This window comes from Pteronotus mesoamericanus, unplaced genomic scaffold (genome assembly GCF_021234165.1).
Source record: "Pteronotus mesoamericanus isolate MK-2021 breed Mesoamerican mustached bat unplaced genomic scaffold, CSHL_Meso_final contig_24, whole genome shotgun sequence".
NCBI lineage: Eukaryota > Metazoa > Chordata > Mammalia > Chiroptera > Mormoopidae > Pteronotus > Pteronotus mesoamericanus.
The window spans coordinates 8,092,483-8,118,057 of record NW_026555100.1 but is presented as its reverse complement, the minus strand read 5'-3'; the positions used below and the strand labels follow the sequence as shown (position 1 = coordinate 8,118,057).

Here is a 25,575-nt window from a genome sequence, read left to right as displayed (position 1 = left end):
ACCCTGCCCAGCCCATCCCGCCAGTCAAGTTTACACTCTGTGGGCTCGAGACCCCCGGCTCAGGGGACACACAGCGGGCCAGGGGCAAGCACAGGCTTCCTTTTAAATTATTTGCCTTCTTGTTCTAGCTTTGGTCTGTGATACTTTTCACCCATGAAGTGGGTGTGCAAGGAAGAAAAAAATCAGGGAAAGCCCTAACCTGAGATACCTCAGCAGGCAGCCCAGGTGACTGAGTTGAACCTCTCAGGTGCTCCCGTCTGTCTCCCCTGCCAGGACCGAGGGCCTGCGAATGCCCTGTCCTTACAGCCCCTGGTGCCCGCCTTTGCCAGATTTGTGGGGCCCCTGTGGAGGCCCTATCTACCTGGCCAGAGAGGCAAATCAGAGCCAGGCGAGGGTTGTCCACAGGGCAGTCAGCGAGCAAGGGAGCCGGGGGTGAGTGTGGCCGTGAGGCCTCGGCTGCAGGGCCGGGGCAGATGGGAGGCGCGTTCAGCTCAGGCCCAGCTTTCTGCAGCTGGGGCTCCGTGCAGCTCTTCCAGCCAAGGCCGAGGCGCGGAGTCCGCCTTGCCTCCGCTGGCTGCAGGGCAGTGTTGGTGGCCACCTCTGCCACAGCGGGCAGCACTTTCTATTACTGCTGGGGCCTCCCAGCCTCACCCAGCTCACCTGAGAATGGGGCTCTGAACACTCTAGGACGTGTCTTCCCCATCCAGAGGTTTCCCAACTGGTGCTCGAGCTCTGGCTAGACCAGAAATGGCAACTTTGTCATCTGGCCAGGGCATGAGGCGGGGACGGCCTGGAAGGGCACTTTGTGGGACGCAGAGGAAGACATGGGTTCTCAGGCTGTGTCCTTTCAATCATTGCCCTTTTGCCAAAGACCACTCCTACTGGAGTTAGGGGTCAGCTTCCCCCAGCTGGCTCCGGCTGGGCCAGAGGTCTGTGGTGCTGATGGGGTGCGGGGTTCAGCCCCCACGGCTGAGGACCAGAGTCCACTCATAGCTGGGCCCTGGGGGTGACAGGGGCCCCCCAGGGCAGGATATGAGCCTCTGCCCCTTGCTGGGGTGGGGAGTAGACATGGACCCTCAGTGCTCTGGTGCTTCAGCTGCCCCTTTCCCCCTACCTCCAAGGGCAGGTAACTTCCCTAGACCCTCTGGCTCTCTGGAAGCCACCTGCGTACCCAAGGGGCCCTTGCTCTGACTCGTGCAGAGAGTCTCTCAGACTCCAGCAGGTGATATAGGTGCTTGCTAGTTCTTCCTTCCCGAGGGTGAGGGGCTGTTCTGAGCCAGGCTAGAGGCATAGGAACAGTGGGTTGGCCCGTAAGAGCCTGGAGAAGAGAGCCCTGGAGAGGCTCCCGGGTGCCCTCGCCACCTGCTGCCTGCCCCTCCCCCTGCCCCGATGCTGGGGCGCACACTGAATCATTCCTGAGGCCCAGCCTGCCTGTGTTAAGGGCTGTAAACTCTGCGGTTGAAATCCAGATCTTTAAATTTTTATGTATTTATTAACATTGTCCATGGTGTTTTGTTTTGGACCCCAAAATGTTGTGTTGTGGTTTTTTTCCTCTCTGTTCTAGAGGACGGGGACAACAAAGGCAGAGCTCCCATGGGCGGGGTGGGGCTGTAGCAAGATGATGGGGTGGGAGCTGGGCAGAGAGAGGCTGGGGACACGGGAAGGCTTGGCCCACAGCCTCCCTGCCTTGGTCTCACTGGCTCTGGGGCTCCTCTGAGCATCCGCTCAGGGTGCAGAGGTGAGGACAGGGCTGGGGGCCCCACTCGGGCTTCGCCACTGAGTAGCTGTGTGGCCTTGGGCAAGTCGCCATCCAGAATTCGATCCAAAGGGTAGAAGTGCCTGGGAGATAGTTTCGGGGTCTGCGTAGTGAAGAACATTCTAGTTAGCCAGACTGTTCAAACGTACAAGGTGGCGAGTCCTCTTTCCCTGAAAAAGTCTGAATGGAACGTGGATGCTGGCCTGGTGGTGGGAGGATTGTGATGCATCTTATCGGGAAGGGAGGGCTGACGTGAAACATGTGCTGGACATTTTAAAAGCACCGATCCACACCTAACCCTCTGCTGTGTCAGACATTGTTAATCCGTCACTGAGTGTGTGGATTGGTGTGTCACAAGTCCCTCCCTAATACTGTGGGGCCCAGGACAGGAGCACAGAGAATGCCTCCAGGGACCTCACATGCCTGTGGGGGCATCGTAGCCTGCAAGTTCAAGTTCCATTTACATCTCTCTGCGAACCACCGTCCCTTGGGAACTACCCCTTGTAAAAAGCTACCACCTGAGCCTAGAGGTGCACACACGGTAACCCAGTCACACCTTAGGGGGACTGACCTAGGGAGATGCTAGCACAGGCCCTAGAATTGCATCCTGGATTGTTCAGGCCTGGATTCTGTGGGCCCAGGTACCCAGAAGGCAGCTCACAAAGAGATGCACGGGGGGATTGCAGGTCCCAGGTGGTGCCGTGCAGCCCCTGCCATGGTTTGCAGCCCTAAGAGTACCCCTCAAAGCGGTTTTGATACATTGCCTGAGGCAGGACTAACACATGGAAACAGGAGCTTATGGTTCCCTCCCCCACGGCCCCACAGCAGAATAAGAAACAGTATTTCCATCCTGAGACCTGTGAAGCTACATCTTCATTTATTTTATTTTAGTCTACATCTTCATTTATTTTATTTTAGTCCTCACCCAAGGATATGGTTATTGATGAGAGAGAGAGAGAGAGAGATAGAGAGAAGAGAGAAGAGAGAAGAGAGAAGAGAGGTCGCTGACCTGGGATCTAACCGGAAACCTAGGCATGTGCCCTGACTGGGAATCAAACCTGCAGACTTTCAGTGTACAGGACGCTGCTCCAACCAACTGAGCTGCCCAGCCAGGCTACATCTTCATTTTTAATGGCACATAGTACCCATTTTATAGCTAAATGACCATTTATTTAACCAAAATCCCTGTTACTATACATTTAGATTGTTTCTAAATTTTGGTATCATAAACAATGATGTGAGGTAAAACTTTTCATTTTTACCTGATTTTTCTTAAGAGAGCTTTCCAGAAGTGAAATGGAGTGGGAAAGGTGCCAAAACCACATTTTACAGACATTGTAAAACTTCATATATATTCCCCAATTGCCTCCAGAAAAGTTGTTCAGACTTTAGTCTCTGCAATGGGGTAATGGTACTGTAAGCCAAATCTTAAAAATGGTGGTTTTCATCATCTCTCAAAACACTCACAGAAGAAGTCTTGGGCATCCCAAAAGACAACAGGTATTAGCAGAACTTTTTGATTTTGTGGTCTGCATGGCAAGAATTGGCATTCATAGTGGAGTCCCCAGGAGCCTAGGATATGTGAGAGGCCTTCTGAATCATCCCAGCTGATCATCTCGTTAAGTAGTCAGCAGGGTGCAGGGGCAGAACCTTGTTTCTGGAGACAGAAGATCCAGGCTCTAGCCCAATTCTTTATGTCTTCATGTCTGACTATCAGTGCTTCACCTGACCTATCACCTGCAAGATGGGGAAATATAAATACTCCAAAGCTCAAACAGAATTTACCAATGGTCTGGGTTTTGTCCCCTAGCTGCATGCCACCTCTGGTCTGCTGAGCTGGACCAAGGCGGGCTGGCCTGGACCTCCCAGAGCCACCAGCACAAACATCTGCTTGGAGCCCCTCGACCCCAACTCCTCCCCCTTTCTCTTCATGTCTGCGATGTGCAGCTCCTGGTCAGGTTACTTAAAGGGCCAGGGCCCTGCAAGGAGAGCCCTCTGTTTACTCTGGCTACCCTGGTTTGGAGGGGCCCTGCTAGCAGCTCTAGAAAGAGAGGCCGGAAGAGGGCCTTGGCCTGGAAGCCGGGGACCTGGGTTCTGGCTGTGTGACTGAGGGGGGTCATGTCTAGCTCTGTGCCTCAGTTTCTTTTTGATCTCTCTGTGATATGTGAGGAAACAGTATGCTATGCTGATTACCTGCCTGGTTGCCCCTTACCAGCTGTGTTCCTTAACCTCTCTTTGCCTCTGTTTATTCACCTAAACAAAAAAATGGTGATACTAGTGATATTTAATCTTGTTATAAGAACTAAATGGGATAGTATGTATTAAATGCTAAGCATAGTGCCAGGGACATCAAAAACATTTAACAGCCCTGGCTGGGTGGCTTGATTGGAACAATGTCCCCCTACACCAAAAGGGTTTGATCCCTGGTTGGTGTGCATGCAGGAGGCGACTGATCAGTGTTTCTCTCTCACAGCAATATTTCCCTCTCTCTCTCTCTCTCTAAAATCAATAAACATATCCTTGGGTGAGAATTTTAAAAAAATTTTTAAAGCTTTTAACAAATGTTAGTGATTTTTATTACAGAGATTCCCCACTTAATTGTATCGTTTGAACATAGACTCACAGGTTGTCCAAGTAAGAAGAATTGGCCTAGGAGAGCTGATGGGAGACTGGAGGCCCAAAGAGAGCGGGGACTTCCTGCGCCCGAGACAGACAGCTCGCTGGGGGCAGGGCCAAGTGCCACATGGCTGTTCCCTGGCAGGGTTTGGGGAGAGACCCTGGGATGTGCACACCGATCGCTGGCCCTTCATCTGAGCGCTGTCTGTGGCTGGGACTGGACGACTGCCCACCGTCCTGCGTGGGCAGCCATGTTTGGGACCCACCCTATCCTAGAAGAAGTAGACAGATCTGGGAGAGCTGCTAATAAGCACTAGTTTTCCCCTTTTTCGCTGGCAGGAAAGAAACGCTTAAGCAATCATTACCCTGGGTTAGTTATCTCTGATGGCAAACAAAAACTGAGCTGAATGGAAAAAACAGAGCTGGGTTGCAACAATTTAATACCAGCTCTTAAAAGCTAAACAGCCAAAGACCGCAGAGGACAAGCCTGTGGTTCAACAAAATCAAATTTATTGACTTGGTGCGGAGAGGAGGCACGAGTGCCACTGGGCAAGAGGGAGGAGGGGCGTCTCCTAAGGTTCAGGTTTCCATTGAAGGGGTCAGTTCTGGACTGCTGACTCTCTGAGGCAGGATTAGGGGAGGTGAGGGTTAATTGGGGGTCAGGTGCTGTCAGGAGGCAAGGGTGGTTTAGCAATTGGATATCCAGGAATAAATCAAAAAGCAAGAGGGCTCTGGGGTCTCTGGTAAGAAAGCAACAGTTAGTAAAAGAGGGGGTGATTATGGCATTTTACAACTACTGCAGGACCTTGAGGGAAAACAGCCTTTCCGGTTAACTCTGCAGCGGCTGTCCCTGCGTCTGTCCCCAGCCTGCCTGATGAATGGCAGGGCTGTGTGTTTTTTCAGTCTGAGTTGGTTTTTGTGCTTGTATCCTACTCAGGTTTTTACTCCTTCACAACCAAGTTAGCCAAAATTAAAATGCCATTACCATTATAGCATCTTGGTGGTTATTGGTATTTCTTTTTGCATATTTCAGTGGCCCGGACGAAATGAAAATAGCAAGGAACGGGTCACTAATGTAGACACCTGAGAAGGGTATCAACCAACCACGTGCTTCAGGAAGGCTCACCCAGAGACGCCACGGTTGAGGCCAAACCAAATGAAAGCTCTAGGAATGAACACATGCTTTGTTCCCTGACAGTAGTATAATGATAGCAGTTGGGCTAAGAGAGATCTGGAGACCTCGTGGGTTTGCCCCGAGTCTGGTGGAAAAGAGACTGTGGGTTGGGGAGTGGCCAGATAGGCACGGTAGCACCTGGTACTTATCCCCCCTCAGGGGTAGAGAGCGTCCTAGGTGGAGAAGAAGAGTTACTAATATGCAATTTCCCTCTCCCAGCTGGCAGGAAGAAAGTATGTCAGCAATAACGACTCTATAAATAATCTCTGATGGCAAACAAAAGCTTATGTGGGTAGAAGGAACAGGCTGCTTGGCTACAAAAAGCAAACAGAACTTCGAGATCCTCAGACCAACACGGGTGGCAGGCTTTTCTTGCAGGACACCCCCTGTAGAACTAGGAAAGTCCCAGAGAGGATGGAAAGTCCTCATGTACAAAACAGGCGTTTTGTTTAGAGAAAAACACCTAAATAGACAGTTCTTCAAGCAGATACACAAATGGCCAATAAGCACAGGAAGAGGCGTTCAACACCATGTGCCATCTGAGAATGGCACTTTAAAACCACAGTGAGATACCACTTCACACTCACTAAGATGACTATAATTTTAAAAAGACAGATAAAACAAGTGTTGGCAGGATGTGGAGAAATTCAAACCCTCATACACTGCTAGTGGAAATATAAAACTGTGCAGTTGTTTCGGGGAACAATATAGCCACCCCTCAAAAAATTAAACATAGTGTAATCATGTGACCCAGAAATTCCACTCTAGGTAGATACCCCCAAGAATTGAAAACACGTGTCCACACAAAAAATTTATACATGAATGTTCATAGTGGCACTATTCAATTCACAATAGCCAAACGGTATTATGGAAACAACCCAAATGTCCATCAAATAATATTCCATCCCGAATGGAATATTATTCGGCCATAAAAAGAATGAAATACTGACAAATGCCACCACATGGATGTACCTTGAAGACATTTCGCTGAATGAAAGATGCCAGTCAGAAAAGCACATATTGTGTGATTCCATTTCTATGAAATGGCCAGAATAGGCAAATCCTTAGAGGCAGAAACTAGGTGGTGGTTGTGTAGGCAGGGGGAGCTTCAAGGCAAATGGGAAGTGACTCGGGACTATTATGAAAGGGAGGGTTCCTCACAGGTATCCAAGTCTCTGGAGTGATGAAAATGTTCTGGAACTGACTGTGTTGCACAATTCTGGGAATACTAAAAACAATTGAATCGTACAGTTTAAGTGGGTGAATTTTATGGTTTGTGAATTAGATCTCAATAAAGCTGTTATATTTAAAAAATAGGGGAAACTGCGTGTGGGATATATGGCAACGCTACTATTTTCAATTTTTTTCCGTGCAAATCGAAAACAGTTCTAAAATAAAAGCTTACTTAAAAAAATATTGTAGATGAAGAAAACAGAGACACAATCGATTTCCTGGTTGTCCAGGACCCAGCCTTCTCCGACCCTCTGTCCCAGGCAGCTGACGAGGAAAACAGGGAGACTGTAAACCAGCAACACTCGGCTCTCAAGCTCGTGTTCAGAGGGGAGGGCACAGGTAAACAGGGAGGAGGGTCAGGAAGCCACGGTTTGTACATATTGTACCCATGGGAAAAAAATTCTACAGGAAAAAAGGGAGGGAGGAAGGAATCAAAGAAGGAAGGAAAGGGAGAGAGGAAAATAGCATGCAAAAGAAAGATGAGGTATACAGTCTGGAAGGAGACGCTCCCAGGAATAGAAGAAAATACCACATAAACAATGTGGTGTGTTCTCAAGAAATGAAAGATAAATTATTTGAAATAAGAGTTCGAAGTGGAGAATAGAGTGAGTTGAAAAGGAGGTTGTGTGGACTAAGAAAAGAAGCCAAGGACAAAAATAACACCATCACAGAGTTAATGAATAGAGTAATATCAAGGGTATAATTGGAAACCAAGGCAGTGAAATGGAAGACAGATTTCAGAAAAATCATACAACATGCAGAAGAAATTAACCCCATGTGCAGTAGAGGTGAACTCTGAAACTACCCTGTGAACCCATGAGAAGGATATACTTGCAAGCTCTTTGAGTTTGGACTACTTAACCTTTCTTCTGACATCTCATCTATAAAGTTGCGCTAATACCAATATCTACCACATGCAGTTACTATGGGACAGACATGGGCAAGAGAATCGGCACTGCCCACTTGAGCTGCCGGGTTTGAATCCTGAGTCTGCTTATTCGTATGATCTCGAGCAAGTTACTTCTTTTTTCAGCTCCTTATCTGCAAAATTGTCGTAGTAACAGTATCTATCTTATAAGGCTATAATGTGGATTAAACATTTAAGAATTAAACACATAAGGTTACAATGTGGATTAAACACTTAAGAATTAAACACTTATGTATTTCAGTTGATATACATTTGATATATAAACAGAGTCAACTTATGCTTACTTGTGAAAAATGACAGACATTTCCATTAAAAATATTAAAATGCCCACTATCATTATTGTTACTTAACATCATACTCTGAAAGTATTAGCTAATGCAATAAGAAAAATTAAAATAGAAAAGGTATAAAAGATTTGAAAGGACAGGTGGTCTAATTGAGATTTACTGAAGAGTTTTGACACGGGCAAAATTAGCCAGGGGAAGAAGGAAAGACTTGATCATTGTGGCTCTGCCGCTGAGCTAAATTTTGAGCAGCTAGGAAAGGTGGTGAGATCTCTGTTACTGTAGGTGTCTCAGCTGAAGTCGGGCTCCATGTTTTAGGTGCTGCAGTGGGGTTTCCCATGAGCTCAGAGAGCTAGAGAGCTCTGGCTAGAGAGCTTCTGAGGGACATCTCAATAATGGGATTCTAAGGTCCTAGTAGTGAGGTTACAACCTCCTCCCTGCCTTTGTTGAAATGGGTCTCCAGTCTATTCTGATCAATTGAAGTGGAATGGCTGGCGGAGGGGGCGGGTAGGGGGGCAGGGAGATTGTTGAGCCAGCAAACTGGGCACAGGGCAGCTGACCCTCACGTGTGTCCTTAAGCCAAGGGCCAGGGGTGGCTCTCTCATCTTCAAGTTGGAATCTGTTCTAGTCACTGTTTCTTGCACTGTGGTGAATATGCTCTGGCAGTACAACAGATGAGCTTAGGTGGCACATGGAGGAATGATTTAATACATTTTTATTTATCTTCTTGTGTATGAGAAAATTCTATAACACATCAAGACCAAGATGCCATGGATATAACTGAAAGGGAAAATCTGTCTTCATGCTTCAGGCAGAGAAGCAGAGGGTAAGAAGAGAAATTCCAGGGCCTGGATTTAGGGAAAACCTAGGAGTAACCCAGAAGTGTCCTGACACCCAGCAGAAGTCAAATGGGGACTGAGCCACTGAGACAGGGAGTGCTGCTCAGCAGAGCACAGAGACTCTGCAAAGCCAGACAGACCTACGGGCCACAGCCTAGTGACAAACGTGCGCAAGATCAGAGGGGCACAGATGGTCCAGCGCAGGTGACGAGGAAGGCAGCATTTCCAGAAAGGCCAGTGACTACTCTGACCAGGGCTCATTCAGATGCCTGGAACCTTCAACTCCCCCCAGCAGGCTGTCTCCCCCTGGAGTTTAGCAATGACTCAAGACGTGGAAAAAGGATGCTTTCCTGTAGGGAGACTTTGAAGAGGGCCTGGGAGTCAGAGGCCACAGTATCCCCATATCCAAGAGGTGGGAAGGAGGAACTGAGAGAAAAAGGGGGTGATGTAGCTGGGAGTGAGAGAAGAGTCCACTTCTTTGTCTGGAGACAGTCGATTCTGGGGCGTGGCCTGCAGGATGGCAGTGTGTCAGAGAGCACTGACTGAAGAGCCCCTGACCCTGGGCTTGAATCCACTGCTTGTTGGCTGGGTAAACTTTGACACGTTACTGTAAAATGTGGCTCATTACACCTACCTTATGCATTGTCATGAGCATTGGATGAGGTCAAGTTATCCCATCCAACCATAGTTGGGCCCTACTTTTTTTTTTTTTTTTTTTGCAATAGCGTCCCATTTGCATATCACAACATTTATTTCCACAGTGTTTTTATGAGTACATGATTCAGTTCAGTGTCCTTATCTTTGTCCTGATAGACTGCAGGGCTGTTAAGAAAGATCTGCTCACAATCTACCCTCAAAATATTCAGGTTAGAAGCCAGGCCTTAGAACATCTGGTCTCTAAGTGCAATGACAATGAGTGCAAAAGCCAGGCAGTAACTCCGGCATTTTGCATGGATTTGCAAAAGCAAACAAGAGGGGAAGAAAGCAACATACATACATTTGAAGGATGGACTAGGCAAATTTGATGAGAGGTACACTCTATGGAATAAGAAAATTGTGAGAAGCTGCAGTGGCAAATATCTCATGGCGATATTTCCTGAAAAATTAAAGGTGAGGTAGAAGGATTACCCAAAGAGCCAGATTTTTTTTTGTGCAAACAAGTGTGATTTATTTTGGAAGTAGCTATCTTCTAGAAATTTTTGCTGTGTGAAATTACTTGCAGTGGAGGAGGGGTACATTCTCATAACCACAACTGCCAAGGGGCAAGGACACTATTCCATGAACAGACCTATGGTGAGGTTGGACGGGCCAAGGTGGGTTGGAGAGGTTGGGGGAAACTGAACTGCTGCATCGATAAAAAAAAAAAATAAATGTGAGGGGAAACACTGACATGTTACAATATGGATGAGCTTCGAGGGCATTGTGCTAACTGAAATAAAGCAGACACGAAAAGACAAATAAGTATGATTGTTTGATTCCACTTCCATGAAATACTAGAGTAGTCAGGTTCATAGAGAGGAACGGTGGTTTCCGGGGACTGGGGGGAGGGGAGAATGGGGAGTTATTAATGGACACAGAGCTTCAGTTTTGCAAGATAAAGAGTTCTGCAAATGGGTGGTGGTGACGGTTGCACCACAACGTGAATGTGCTTAATACCACTGAACTGTACACTTAAAATGGTTACAATGGTAAATATTATGTGATATATGTTTTACCACAATAAGAAAATTGAAAAAAAATAAAATGTGGGCTTTCCAGGGGGAAACTGGTGTCAGGGGAGAGAAAAGAGAAGTCCAGCGATATGGCAAGAGGCTGCCACCAAGAAAAAATCCCCAGTAAGAGTGTAGCCAAGGACTTTTCAAAACCAAGGCTAGTTAACATTGAGCATGAAGCTGTTGGCTGGATTTACAGCAAATCCCCATCCAGCCCTGCTCTCCTTTGAAGCCTACTGCACACAAAACTTTTCTGTGAATGGGGTGTTTGGGAAAACGTAGAGGGACTTAATCCCCCTGAGCTGATGTGAGGTGGAGCAGCACGGCAAATGTGGAATGGAGCCGCAATCCATGGACTGAACTCAGTGGAAGTAGGAGCTCAGAGCCACAGGTGACCTTGGCATTGTAAGGCCTCAGTGCCTTCCCCCCCTGCACCTTTCAGGGAATTTGCAGACATCTCACGGGAAGAGGGTCAAAGCCATCTTCTCCAGGTCTTATAAGACAGACACACCCTGGGTGCATCTGAGTCACATTTGTATGATGATGCCCCATTCCTCCTTATCTTGCCAAGCCATCATCTTACTAACCTTTTTGCTTTTCAGGGATGTAACCACAACTTTCGGTGAGGGTTGCTGTTTGCAAGTCAGTAGAGTGCAGTGGGGATTCTAGAACCAGGCGTGTTGGGTTTGGATCTGGGCTCTGCTGCTTATTATGTGGCCTCAGATAACTTATTTCACCTTTCTGAGCCTCAGCTTATTCATCTATAAAATGGGAGTTATAATATTAATACTCTACTTCATAGAGCTTTTGGGGAAATCAAATATAGTACCATATATAAAGGATGTGGTATTTTATATATAAAAATGGTTACAATGGTAAAAGAACAATTCACATAGTGTTTGAGGAATAGAGTGAAGAAATAAAATGGAGTCATTACTGTCAAGCTGCAAAATTATAAAAATTAAGTAGGCTGAAGCATGAGTAAACTACTATTCCTGTTCTAACTGACTCTGGGAACTTACACTTTTGAACTTTCCAATTCTGTGTCAAAGCCTGCGTGCACGTGAGTGCATTATGCGTTAATGCCTGGACATAACATCCAACCTTCAGTGAACCATCTGAATGACCTCAAGAAGAAAATATTCCATTGCCTAGACCACCAGACACCTGAAAGATACCCTTTAAGATCAACCCAGGGGCTAAGAGTGCAGAACTGAATGTACTTTTTGCTATATGAACACTTAGCTTTTCTTTCTCCTTTGAAACACTCTGTGTATTGCCTAGTTGTGTTTCCAGTTTGCAAACCCTAAGACCCTTGAGTAAACCTGTGTCATTTACATTTAGCCAAAGCCCCCTGACTTTTTTGGGTCAGCAAACAGTGTTCATCATTAGCTATTTACTGAAGTCTCTGCCTCCGTGCCTGGTATCGATGATTATTTTAGGGAGGCCTGCGGGTTCCTGACCTCTGCTCTAACCTGCCCAGAGCCTTGTGTGCCTTAGTTCAAGGAGGAGCAGAGCTTTCTCCAGCCACACCTGCCACTATTTGCTCTTTTGTTTCCTGGAAGATAAAAGAACGAGGTGAGCTGCACGTGGGCAGTGCATCCGGGCATTCTCCAAGGGATTGGGGGTCGCTCCATGCAGCTCACCCCCCTCTCCAGGAAGAAACAACCCAAGCACAGACCCGCTGTTGATAGGAGAGTGGAACTGTCCTCTTAAAAGGAAGACCCTATTTTAATAGACTCTGTGTGATAGGAAAGTATGTATTGCTGTTGAGGTGGCAGAGGCAAAAACAAGCGTGAACTCTGGGCTGCCTCTAGAGCAGGGCAGGTAGAACAGCGCAGATTCCTCATCACTCTGCCTTTGGGCTTGACGTTTTCTCTTCTGCGTTCTGGTTTGAATGCATCCGCAGAACTTGTGCTTTTCCAATGTGCTCTGGGAGAAGGGGAGACACAGTGGGTGGGAGAGGGTGAGGAAGGACCAGGCCCCTACCTAGGAGCTGCCCGGGAGACTTGGGAGACCCCTGTCTCCACAAGGCCCCAGGCAGATGTACAAGAGCAGGGGGAGGCGCGTGAAGGCCTGACTGAGTCAACGCTGCTTCTGCTCTGGGCTCGGCTGGTAGCTGGGAGAGGGACTCTTCTCTGAGCCTCGCCACCACCCGCTTCTTTCTACATCCAGGTAATAAATATCTATGAAGTGCCTACTCGACGCAGGCACTCCACCAGCCACTCAGGACCCTTTATAGTCTAGTAGAGGAGAATATAGTACATGGCGGATACTGTCTTCTCTCCCCTCACGCCCCGCTCCCCCCCAAACTTGGTCTAAAACACCAGGGTGACTACAGCAGCCTCCTCTCTCATCTCCCTCACTGACTTTCTGCCCCCAAGAGTCCCATACTCTACCCAGAAGCCAGGGGACCCCTGCCCATAACCCTCCAGTGCACCCCCGTGTCCTCTGCATGAGACCACACAGCAGGTCCACCTGTCTCATCTTATTTCCTACCACTATCCCCAACCCGCAAGCCTCTGGTCACCCTGATCTGCTTACTCTTTCACCAACACACCAGGCAGGTAGGATTCCTATTTGTAGGCCCTCCCTTGGCCTGCTTAGGGCCGAATCCTTCCCGTCATTCAGTTCAAGGAGCCCTCTCCTCACCTTGCTAGTCCTTCTTACTGTCCATCACATCACCCCGCTTTATTTTCCTTACAGCATGTGTGCCCCTCAGAGGTTTTTATTTGTTGTCTGCACACTTCTCCCCTAGCATGCAAACTCCACAACGGCAGGAACTTGTCTGAATCCTACCCCAGCGATCCCTAGAGCCTGGCACACAGGTGCTAAATAAGTGCTGAATGAATGAATGTGTGAATGGATGAATGGGTGAGATGAACGGCTTCTTTGGACAGAGACCCATCTCCAAGGATTCTTAAGTCCCCCAAGGAATCCAGCCAGGGTGGGCCTTGGCAGGCCTCCGGTGACCTGCCATGTGGAATCTTACCTGGTTTTTCGCTTTTTGGTAGAGGTGTTGTCTTTGAAATCTTCAGGGACTGGCTATAACCAACACAGAGGAAAGAAGGTCTGGGAAGGTCAGATTGGAGCGCGTCATAGCAGAGCGGCAGGGTGGGCGGGGAGGTGAGGAAGGTTCTCTAGGAAGAGGCAGGAGCCAGTCCTCCCTGAGAACCAGCGTCTGTCTGTGGCTGGCATCCCTCAAGAAGGACCCTGACAACTGTGACTCCATTGCCTGCTGTGGCCACAGGGAACTGAGGCACTCCTGTCCTGGGAGCTGTAAGGGAGGCCGCTGTGCTGACACTACCCCAGGCCCTCCCTTGGCCTCTCGCTTCCTCGCAGACAGGAAGTCTTCCCCCTTAACAGAGAAGACGAGGCCTGCTTCCCTGATAAATTACTTATAAGCATGAATAATGCTCGTAGATTATCTTGCATCAGCTGTACACGTCAGCAAGCCCTTTTATGCATCAGGTGTAAGTTTTCCTTCCTACAACTATGGGAGAGGAGCTTTTGAGAGGTGAAACTGAGGCTCGCACAGGGAGGTGGCTTGACCAAGGCCTCAGTGAAGCAAGGCTGCCTTCCTCCTGGCCTCCCCTGGCCTCCCCACGTGGAAAAGAAAACCAAGTGCAGGGCCAGGGCAAGCACCCACACCGTCAACAAACCTAAGGGAGCACAAGCACCTGCCCGTTTCTCCCCAGGCCCATCGCGCTGCAACTGCCCCAAAACTTAACATCCTCTAAGGTGTGCACATTCCTGACTTCCATTCCTGACACTCCCTGCCCCCTCCTTTCCTCGTTCAAATCCCACTCACCCAGCAGTGCTCTCCAAGCTCTATCAGAAGTATTTGGGTGGTTGTTAAAAACATACAACCCCTGTGTACCCCGCTCCCACCCCACCTTCTGTTTTAGACTCCCTAGGAATTTTCACTTTTAATAAGCTCTGCTGTGGATCTGAGCACAGCTAGGCACGTAAGTCAGGCAAGTCCAAGTCTGATCCCAGCTCTTCTGCTGACTAGCCAGGTGACTTGGAGTCGTTCAACCATTTCTGTGCCTCAGTTTTCTCATCTGTTAAATGGAGATGATGGGACCTCCATGGGTGGTTGTATGGACTAGAAATATGTAAAGCACCCAGTGACGTCAGGCAGATATGATGGGCGTTCAATATTGCAGGCTCCAGTGCTGGCTGTCAGATCTTACTCACCTGCTTTGTGAGGCCTTCCCTCACCTTCCCCTTCCCCACTTGGAATTAATCTCTTTCTCTCCAGCCATCCAGGGCCCTTGATACTAACATGGAGGTACAGCTGCCTGCCTGTGTTAGCTTTCCTTCTCTACTTGTGTCTTCCCAAGAGCCTCTGGAGGGCTAGCAGGGGCTTCCCCAGCCCTGTCTTGCTACAACTGACACAGATCACCCCCTCGGGCATGCCCGCAGCCGGCAGCTGGAGTCTTGCCTGGCAGAGTGGGTCTTTGAGCAGCACAAGCGGCCCTGGAGGGTCCCGTGGGAGAGGCTGGCCTCTCCCTCCAGGACGGGCTCAGTCAGCCCAGGCTCCGGCCAGTACCAGGCTCCCTTCTCTGAGCCCCCCTAGCCCCACCTGGGAGGACAGGTACTGAATGTGAGGGAGCAGTTCTTGGAACAGAGGGGCAAATGAGGGGTGTGAAGCCCACCTGTAGGGTGGCTGCTGCCTTTCTTGAGGTGGCTCTTGGACTTCTTTGAGCTGGTTCAGGAGTTTTTCTGTTGGGATGGAGACCAGAGCCTGGGGAAACAGCTGAGCCACTGCTGCCTGCAGGAGCCCCAGTGCCAAGTCTTTCTCTGTAAGCAGAGCCAGGGAGCAGAGCCCTCAGGGGCACGACCCCAGCCCCAGTCTAGTCCCTAGATTGGACACGCAGGAAGCAGGGCCTCCAGCCCTTCTGCCTAATCCTGCCCAGGGCAGCTTTCCCGAAACGTCTCACATTCTGCCCATGGGGCCCCATGGGGAGATCCCACTTCTCCCTGTCCCTTGTGTGCTGTGTGCCACGCCCTTCCACACCTTCTCGTGGGTACCTGGTTCTTGGCCCACCTGCCCACGACACGCTCTGGCCCACCCTGGGAAGCCTATAGGGCAGCTGCCCCCTCTTCCTCCCCCTTCACTCTTCCCATCAGGAAGGCCTCCCCGTCAGCTCTCATCACTCCTCACCTTCCCACTTAGATGTGCCCTCTACCCCCGTCCCAGTGCATGTGTGTATATCCATTCATACACTCACACGTATGTACATGTGTGTTCTTACATGTGTGTGTTTGCATTTGTGTGCATGCATTTCCCACAGTGGTGGGTGAGGGGCCGTGTCTGCTAAGTCTGGTCTTTGGACTTCTCCCTCCCAGGTGCCGAGGCCTGGTCAGCACAGAGGAGGGGTCCCTTCTGAGGAGCAGGGTGGTGGAAACCTGGCTGAGGAATGGGAGGAGGCGGCTGATGTCCAGCTGGAAAATGTTAGTTTTGGGCTCCAAAAAGGAGATGAGACTGAGGCAGAAGGCCCTGGGCGGAGAGCCGAGTGACATGTGAGTGCTGCAGACCAGCAGACAAGGCCCTCAGCAGCCCCCACTCCGAGGATGACCCCGGCATGGGGCTGTGTCTCACCCTTGGGAGGAGCGTAGAGCAGCCAGAACTGGATAGCACTCAAGGAGTCTGTTTGCAGGATCTGACAGAGCAGCTCCAAGATCTGTGGGCAGGACAGACCTGGGTCAGTGGGCTGGACGGCCTGTTCCAGTCGGCAACGCAGGCACCTGTCCCCCGAAATGGGCTCCCAGAGCCACATGCTTGGCTAAACTGCTCCCCTCAATGGTCCTTGCCTCCTCTCTGCACGGGACTTTGCACTCTACAGAGGGCTTGCTCTCCCAACAGCCCTGAGGGAGATTCTTATATTGCTCACTGAACAGTTAAGCAATCTGAGGCCTTGAGAGAGGAGGAAACCTAGCAGGGAGATTGAGGCAGAACTAACCCCCAGAATCAGATATGTGGACACAGATATATGAGCCCTGCTTGGGCTGGTGGTTCCCCCAAGTCCCTCCCTGGGAAGGCAAAGTCAGAGCTGGACAGTCAGCTCCTCAGAGACGCACCGAGTCCCAAATGCCCGAGTCCTTGGTGTGGGGATTTCAGGGACCCCATGAGCCTGCCCACCCTGAAGTTCCCATATTCAGAGTCTGGAGATGTTAGGGAAGAGGTGGGGTGATCCCAGTGGGCAGCCCGCGTGTCGGGGCCAGCTGGTTCTGCACGCTGCTCAGCTCGGGGCTCCTTCCTGCCACTGAGCAGCACGCCCGCTTTGCTTGCTGCCGTGTCCTCGGCCTCTGCCATCTTTGGTGCTTCAGGGCCCTTTCCTCCCTGCGTTCTCCAGTCAAGGATCATTGCGAAAAGATCCAGCTCTGCCTTGAAAGGGCTACGAGGGCTCCCTAGGCCACGATGCTGATGGCAGCTGTGTCTATGGGTGGCTGGAGTTTGAGCCCACGATGGGAGGTGGAGCACCTGGGGTCCTAGGAAAGTGGGGTTCCTTCTTTCAGGAGAGGCCAGTTGAACCAGTGGTGGTCAGAGGGGACCCTGGGCTTGCCGCTCCCCCAGGCCTGTGCCTGCTAGGGTGTCCGCCCTTGCCCCCAGGTACCCACCCTATGCGGTGACCGCGCCCCGCTCTGTCCCAGGGTCCTTCTCAGTTCCCTCTGCATCCAACTTACCTGCCCTGTGCACCCTCCCCAAGGAACCTGAGAACCTATTTCCAGGCAAGGTGAAGCCGCCCTATGGTGGAGAAAGTACTGTGTTCTAGTCCCAGCTATGCTGCTCCTTCTATAGGACCTGGGCCACAAAAGGTCACCTGGCAGGGCCCCTGCCTCCCAATCTGTGAAATGGGGATCTGGGGCCCTGTCTGCTCTGCTCACTTAATTGGACTGTTTTGAACGCACTGGTCATAGGGAAGGTGTGAGATTCTGGCTAACGGTCTGGCCTTTCCTGGAGAGCACGTGTGCATTTTAACAGGGACTTTCAATGCCTTACCCTACTGGGATGAGTCGTGCACTCATCTCAGGGCTTGAGGGGGAAACTTGGATGTGGAGGAGGTGGGTTTTGTGCTTTGTCATAGCGCAGACCAGGCGCCTCTCCCAGCATGGAGAGACTAGGCTGGGACCAGCCTTGCAGGCTGCAGGGCACGACACACCAGGGCGTGGTCCGAGGACACATTTCATCTCCTCATTCCACCACTGAAGCTCCCTTCATTAACTTGCCAAGTGCCAAAGCTGGAACAGAACCTGGTGATAATGATTTTATGCTCCCAGTGTGGCTGAATCATGAAACTAAGGCCTCAAGAGGAGAAAGGACTTTAAAAAGAGGGAAAAACTTACACAGAAACCTGGAAGCAGCAGGGGATTAGGCTCCTGACTCCCAGGTCTGGAGTTTTCATGTCTTACAGTCTTAAGTGCAGGTATCTCTGGGAAAGTCCACACTTAGTAGTTTACAGGAGTCCTAGCTGGGATCGCTATAAGTCTAGGAGCGATGCCACCCTCTTTTCTGTCCTTAGACTAGCACCTCTCTAGGGTCGCAGCCCCCAACCTTCCCAGGATCTCACCAGCAGCTCCTGATCCTGCAGGACATAGGCCTGGACTCCTCCATCTCTGCCAGAAGGATAGTTCCCTCGGCCCTGGCGGGACTGGCGGCGGCTGAGCGCTCGGCTGGAAGCAGGGATGAGCCTCCCGGTCTCTGCCGAGTACTTTGCCCCCTGCTCCCGTTGAGGCTCCTTCTGCTGGAAGAAAAGTGGCTCCGGGGGTGGGGATGTGGAATAGATATACAGATAGGTAGGTAGGTAGGTAGGTAGATAGGTAGATAGAAAGATAGGAGAGGGAAGACAGAGAAGAGAAGAGGAGAGGAGAGGAGAGGAGAGGAGAGGAGAGAAGAGAAGAGAAGAGAAGAGAAGAGAAGAGAAGAGAGAAGAGAAGAGAAGAGAAGAGAAGAGAAGAGAAGAGAAGAGGAAGAGGAAGAGGAAGAGGAAGAGAAGAGAATAGGAGGAGGCTGGGTCACGTCTCCAGGGAGCCCATCATGTCCTCTCCTGGAACCTCAGCATCACAGCATTGCAGGGACCCAGGATGTCGACCAGGCCAGCCCCACCCTGTCCTAGACCCCTCTGCCCAGCAGGGGCTCTTCCATTGTAGCCCAAGCTCTTCCTCCTGAAACTTCATTGAACTCCGGCCACCCACCTGCTCCCTCCAAGCCCTCCCCACTCACCTTGGTCCTTCCTCCTGGGCAGGCCCTCCCTGCTGCCTCTCCCCCAGCCCATCAGAGATCTGAAAACAGCGTTCTGTGCCGAGGCCCCCACCACCTACCTTAGTTCCTGCTCAGCTGCCCCCAGGTCTGTCCCCCACAGCCTGGCATCCTTCCTTAGCCCTGGGAAATGCTCCCAAGCCTGGCCTGTGGGCACAAGGCCTGGGCCTCTAGACTCTGCCACTCCTGTTAAGACTGGTAGTATCTTTCTTCCCATCTTAAAGATTAGAAAACTCTGACTCAGACAGTTTAGTGGAGTTGCCCTCAGAGCCTCAGTGAGTTAGCTGCAGGGCAGAGATGAGAACTCTGTGGTGCAACACAAGCGCAGGATGAGACTCATCCACAAAGGGCCAGGCCTCTCCCAGGACCGGCTCCTACTACCTTTAAGCACCTTCCACTTGTCTTTACTAGTCAGCAAATAGCACCCATGAGGCCACCCCAATCCTGTTTGAAAGCCTTCAGTGACCCTCTACTCTTTATGAGATTAGACACTACATTAAGTTCAGAAATTAGAACAAGCTCGTCTTGCCCACATTCCAAGCCAGCCCCTTCTAACCTTCTCCCCCATTGCCCTGCACTTCAGCTCCCTGCTCTCTGAAGATGTCTTGTATTTTCCAGCTTCTGAGCTTTCGTGCTGTGTGCCTCTACTAGAGTGCTTTACCCTACCCCCGGCCACTTCTGAACTAGCAATCCCTCTTGGATTTCTCCTCCTGGGTATGTTTCTCTGCTCCTCTGCGCCCTCACCACGGCCCTCTCCCTTTGGCAGTATTTGTCGGTCCCTCCTCCCCAGTGTCAACAGCAGCACCTCAATGGACACTTCCTCTTCTGCTGGTTAGACTTGGGAAGGACTTCCTGACAAAGGGCTGGACCCATTTCGTCTCCTCCCAGACAGCTCCTTGGTTCTGCACCCACCTCTTTGTTCTTCAGCTCATTCTCCTTGGTGAAGGTGACCACCTGGGAAGCCAGGTCCTTTAACTCCTTCTTCCAGGCTTCTGGGAGGAGGGGAAACGACCCTGGCAACTGAGGTCTGGGGCCCTGCTCCTTGCCGTCCCTGTGGCACCAGGTGCTGGGGGCGGGGGCAGGGCTGTAGCTGGAAGAGCACTCTCTCCTCCCAGCCTCCTACCTGCATCTTAAAGGGAAGGAGAGGGGGTGCCCTTGGAGGAAGGATTAGGTATCACACCGTTGGTGGGTAGGAGGGTGGATGCGTTGGCTGGGTGGGGGAGGGGTGCTGTTGATGTCCCAGCCTGTGGCTTTACTGAGAGGTGCTAGAGAGCATTTGGCTATTTGTGCCAAGATGTGAGTGGTTTAATCCAGCTTTGTCTCTTTTAGACAACTGAAGCCAAGATTGAGATTCAGTCGATATGCAGTGCCAGTTACCAAAATATTGAACTCCTGGAGAGGGTGGTGCAGAGCACTAACCAAGCCTCCCAAGCCTCTCTCCCTGCAGGCTGCCCCAGCTCCTTCCGCAGGACCCCTCCCCACAACAGAAAGGGTAAAGCCTAGCAGAGCAGAGGCCCCGGGTGGCGCTGCAGCAGTGTTATGCAGCAGGGCTGATGGCTGGTGCTTGAATACAAGTACTAAGTATTTCCAATATCATGCCTGTTTATAGCTTTAAGTCACATGACTGTGGCCCAAATCTGCTGGTCCTCTGCTTGTGATTTCTCCTCAAACACCTCAAATCCAAGCAGGGGCACATTTCTGAGGACCTTAGGGATGGGAAAAAATGTAGATGCAGATGCGGAGGAAATGAGGGAAAAAATGGGGTACCTGACCGATTCTATTTTTCTCTCAGGCACCTGTGCAGGTGGGATAGCTTTTGGAGGGAGGCGTAACCCCAAGGTAGAGGGTCCGTGGCCCGAGTACCCACCAGAAGAAAGCCGGGGGTCCCGATTGGACTGCGGGTCTCCAACGGGGACGGAGATGGTGGGCATCCCCATCAGACGGTGGGATAAGAGAGTGGCTTGAGACAAGGGAGCCAGAGGGAACTTATCCCTGACGACACAGACGGGCTTCCCGGTGAGATCTGTGAAGGGGTAGAGGCTGTGGGAAGCGGGGGCCTGGGTGGGCTCCAAGAGCTCCAGGAGGCTGGGCAGGGGGAAAGCTGGGCCCCCTTCTTCCAGTACCCACAGCCCTTAGAGCGTGAGAGCCTACAGGGCCTCTGCAACCGCCCAGACCTTACCCCCAGGGGCACTTAGAACAGACAGCAAAGTGATGTGCTCAGGGTCACACAACAAGTTGGCCTTCCTGAGACCCTGGTCCTGATGTCCTTATGACTATGACAGAGCAATGATTGCAGGTAACACTGCGATAAGCAGCCTAACGAAGGACACATGGGGGTGGAGACAAAAAGCCGCAGTTCGTGACAAGAAGGACCTGGGCTCAAACCACAGAGAGTGAGTTTTAGCTAAACACTCTGGATAAAACCTTTTGCCCTCTGTCAGCCTGTGCAGTGTTGAGTGCCAGGCAGCCTGGAGAGGGTGACAGGCAGTTTACACACGAGGACCCTTCAGCCTAAGGGCCAGCCTCATTAGGACAGAATGGTTGCTCACTGTCTTCTTCCTGAAACACGTTCCTTTCGGACCCCTCCCACGCCTGCCAGCCACTCCTCATCTCCTCGGCTGCTTCCTCCTCCTCTCAACCTCTTATCCTTGGGGTCCCGGGGCTCAGCCCCCAGGCTCTCCCCCCTTGTGTGCACGCGGTCTCCTGGGCAGTCCCATCCAGGCCCGCCACTCCACACACCGTCCGCGCTTGAATCATTCTCATGTTTGCATCTTTCCCCTGAACTCCGGGCCCAACTGCCTCCTCAGCACCTCCGCCTGATGTCTAAGAGGCATCTCACATTTTACACCTCTTAGGTCCCAGACCAAACTCCTGACTCCTCCCATCCTCCGTGGCCCCTTCTGAGTCACCTTTGTCCCAGTGGTCTTTGTCCCAGCCAAAGCAACTCCAGTTTCCCAGCCACTCAAGCCAAAAACCTGGGATTCAATATTGACTCCTCTCTCCCTCTCACACTCTGTTTAATCAATCAGCAGGTCCTGTTGGCTTTTCCTTCTGTATATCCCTAGAGCAGGGCCACTGACTCTTCCACGACTACCTCCCTGGCTAAAGCCACCATCCAGACAGAGGCCAACATCTCTTTTGACAGTTCTTTGCTCTCAACTTTCCAGTGGTTCTTATCTGATTTGGTGAGATGGCTTAGCGATGGCTACCATGACCTCCAAGGCCCGCATGATCTGGGTCCCCATTGCCTCTCTGCAGCATCTCCTTCCTCCTCCTCCTTCCTCTCCTCCAGCCCCATTGGCCTCCTTGCTGTCCCTCCAACAGCGGCAGGAGGCGTGCCTCAGGGCCTTCACACTTGCTGTTCCCTCTGCCGGAACATTCTCCCCGCCCCCCAACCCCTGATAGCCATATGGTTGATTCGTGTCCTTTCTTCTTTTAGTTCTTTGCTCAAAAGTCATGCTATTGGTCAGGTTTCCCCTCCATAGCCTTGGCACTCACCGCGCTCTGACACCTGATCTATTTCCTATCCTTCCCCACGAGAGAGTCAGCTCCATGAGGACAGGGACTATCTTGTTCTTTGTCATATTCCCAGAGTCTAAAAAAGTGACTCATACATAGTTCACACTCGGTAGATACCGAAGGGTGAAATGACCTGTGTTAGCGAACTGGGTGCCCCTCTGGGGCAGATCATTCATCCCTTTCTCTGATTTGTAAGGTGAGAGAATCGGTAACAAGGGAAACCCTGAAGGGACATGGGTCTGCCCTTGAAGCCTGCCGCCCAAGTTAGGTTTTGGCTCGGCCAAGTGCTTGCAAGTGGCCAAGCAGCTCTGTGACCCCGGCCAAGTCCCCATCCTCTCTGGGCCTCAGCCTAGAAATAGGGCCTGGGTCCTCCCTGTCTAGGTTTTAAAGGTGTCCTACTGCTGCCAGCCACATCCTGGCCACCCAGCCCTACCTTGGATGTGGGTCACACGCTGTGGGTGGGGGTGATGCCGGGAGAAGAAGGAGTGGTGGCTGAGGCGACCGAAGCGGTAGGTGCCAGGGGCTTGGGGCTTGGGGGTCCTCAATTCTTCTTGGATCACCTTGAAATCCACGATCCTTGGGACCATCAGTTCCTTCTGCGGCCTGTCGACCTCGTGGCTTCTGGGCCTGTGCTCTGACTTCTCAGCCTTCAGCTCAGCCGTTGGACTGAAGAAGAGGGTCAAAAAGAAGCTAATGAAGCCTCCTGGCAGCAGTGCCCAGGCAAACCCAGAGCTCAGGGCTTAGTACAGAGTCCATTCCCGAGATACTCTGAGGCGTGGTTTCCAGGATTTCTCTACAACCCCTCTGGCCTCAAAGCTGGGCCTCCTGTGGGATCCCTTCTCAAATGGGACAATCCCCAGTCCCAGGGAGACTGTCTTCCTCAGGTGGTTTATCAGAGATCTAGGGTCCATTTGAGAGAACTCAGATGGAATTCCTCAGGACCCCAGTTTTCTTGCAGAAACAATCTCTGTAGCCAGAAAGAGAAGCTATAGACCCACCTTCTCATCTAAATACCTGGACTGGAACAAAAGCATGTTATATACACTTCCAGAGCCAGAGGGCTGACCCCACCAAAGGTCTTTCCCCAAGCCCAGGAGAAGCCAGCTGTAGGCTGTCAACCGCCCCACACCCCCCATTCCATCGGGGCGGTTCTGGCCCAGGCTCAGCACTGGGGGCCAAAGCAGGCCCCAAGGTCAGACTACACCAGCAAATCTTTTTCCATGGGGGCCCCTCCCTGGAGATCCCAAGCTGATGGAGCAGCTCGCAAGGCTGCGACGCTGCAGGCAAGCTTCAAGCTCTTGCTTCGCGTCACTGGAGACAAGCCGTCTCAGGTTCCCTGTCCTCCACCCTGCACCCTTTCCCTCTCCTGATCACGCTGTGCCTCTGCCCCAGGAGGAAGAGGCCGAGGTCCGTCCGGCAGGGATCCGAAGGTGGGCTGCTCTCCGCCTGGCGCCTGGTGGGACCACCTGCCTGCTTGCTGTCTGCTTTCCCTTCTCCCGGTGGCCCTGGCTGGAGGGAGTCCCTCTGGAGGAGTATAGATGGACTCTGGATATGCTAAGCAAGGTGTTCTGCCTCAGGACCCTGTGAGGATTTTGTTGACCAGGCCCCTGAGTTTCCTGTTCCATCCTTGATTTGCTCCTAAGGGATCTGGGACTTAAAGAAATAAAGTAAACCTTCTCTGAAAGTCACAGTTAGCTGGCCTCCTCTAACCCCAATTAACAAAGTCACCCCCTGAAAATCCCTGGAATTCCTGTGCTCGGTGCCCCTGGCCCCTGCTACCCCACCCTCTCCCTGCACAGAGAGGGGTCCCGCCTGTGACCTAAGGTACCTCAGGCCTGAGAACGCATTGGAGGCCTAGCGGATGGCAGTGGAAGGTGAGGAAGGACTGCCTCTCTCGGGCCCTCTTCAGCCTGTTGAGTTCCCCTGAGGCCACTTTGTCCCCTCTACCTCCTCGGTTGGCAGGGTAGGCTTTTGGGGCCTCACCTCATCAGCGGATGCTCAGCCAATTGGGTCCTCACCTCCGTAGCCATTGTACGGTTTCTAACAGAATAAAGATCAGTGCACTTAATGCCAGTGTTGAAGATGGATATCAGGACCCCTCACAGACCGGCAGTGAGGGTGTAAACTGGAACAGACACTTTGGGAGAAAAAGATTGACAGTATCTTGTAAAATTGAACATTTGCATACCGTATCACCCAGCAGTTCCTCTCCCAGCTACACACCCACGAGCAACTCTTACGAATGCACACGTGGGGCTATTGGTAAGATTATCCAAACTAATGGTTCAGATTAGTGAAAACCTGAGGACAACCCAAATGTCCAATGGCAGAAGAATGAATAAATGAACTCTGGTACAAATGAACCACAGCTATGCACAACATAGATGAATCTTACAAATGTAATGCTAAGGCAAGGAAAGCAAGTTGAGATCCTTATTAAAAATAAAGTTCACAAGCAAGTAAAATTATCATCAACATGTGATGAAACAAGAAAAGAAAAGCAAGGAAATGTTAATCACAGGATTCAGCCAGTGGCTCCTTCTGAGAGCAGGTGGGGATGGGGGTTGGGAGAGGAGCACATAAGATGTGTTCGTGGTCATATGCTCGTCATTGGTTTGACAGGCGCCTTTGCTGGTGTCCATTATATTATTAAATAAACTAATTAAATGACATGGATGAAAGATGATAGGTGTTGAAGCCAAGAATGGTGATTAATCTAAGTCTATGGACCTGAATATATACACGTGAACATATAGCCAAAATGCTGGGGATCTCAGGTGCCAGGGACGGGATTGGAAAGAATGGGAAGCCAGTGCATTCTGAGAATTAACCCTCAGAATCACAGAATCTTCGAGGGGCTCCAGAAACCCCCCAGGGCCAGCCTTTCATCAAGTTAAGATGGAGGAGGGGGCAGTACTGCCTGAGATCAGGGAAGGGGAGAGACTTGGAGGTCACACAGCAAGGAACCAAGCAACCAAACTCAAAGACTCCTGATGTTTTCTCTAAAAAGAAAAACAGCTGGCAGAGTGGCCTTTGAAGGAAGCTTTGGACATGCTTTGGACTCCAGAGCACTTAGAGGCGGCAGGCTTGACGACAGGGCATTTGGAAGCCCCCAAAGCACCTGCCAACAGGAAAAGGTAGTCTTTAGAACCAAGGTTTTCAAATGCTCTTGACTGTGACTACAGAAAGAAACTTATTGTTACATGTTACATCATGACCTAATTCACTTATCTGTGCATGCGTTCGTG

The 25,575-nt window shown here is 51.0% G+C and overlaps 1 protein-coding gene across 3 annotated transcripts; it reads right to left on the bottom strand.

The window, feature by feature from the left end:
* Window positions 1–12,337: 12,337 nt before the first annotated feature.
* On the bottom strand, window positions 12,338–24,357 carry TBATA (thymus, brain and testes associated). 3 transcript variants are annotated; one of them, XM_054572417.1, is made up of 10 exons: window positions 24,311–24,357; window positions 22,761–22,993; window positions 20,676–20,831; window positions 19,717–19,800; window positions 19,626–19,630; window positions 18,120–18,293; window positions 16,151–16,232; window positions 15,204–15,348; window positions 13,535–13,587; window positions 12,338–12,474 (listed from the first exon to the last, which is right to left on the bottom strand). In XM_054572417.1, exons 1-10 carry the CDS (start codon window positions 24,355–24,357, stop codon window positions 12,392–12,394), a joined length of 1,062 nt encoding a protein of 353 aa, XP_054428392.1. In that variant the 3' UTR covers window positions 12,338–12,391. The 3 variants fall into 3 exon arrangements, with proteins under 3 accessions (XP_054428392.1, XP_054428393.1, XP_054428391.1); XM_054572418.1 differs by having other exon boundaries at window positions 19,717–19,797; XM_054572416.1 differs by lacking the exon at window positions 19,626–19,630 and having other exon boundaries at window positions 19,721–19,800.
* Window positions 24,358–25,575: the final 1,218 nt, after the last annotated feature.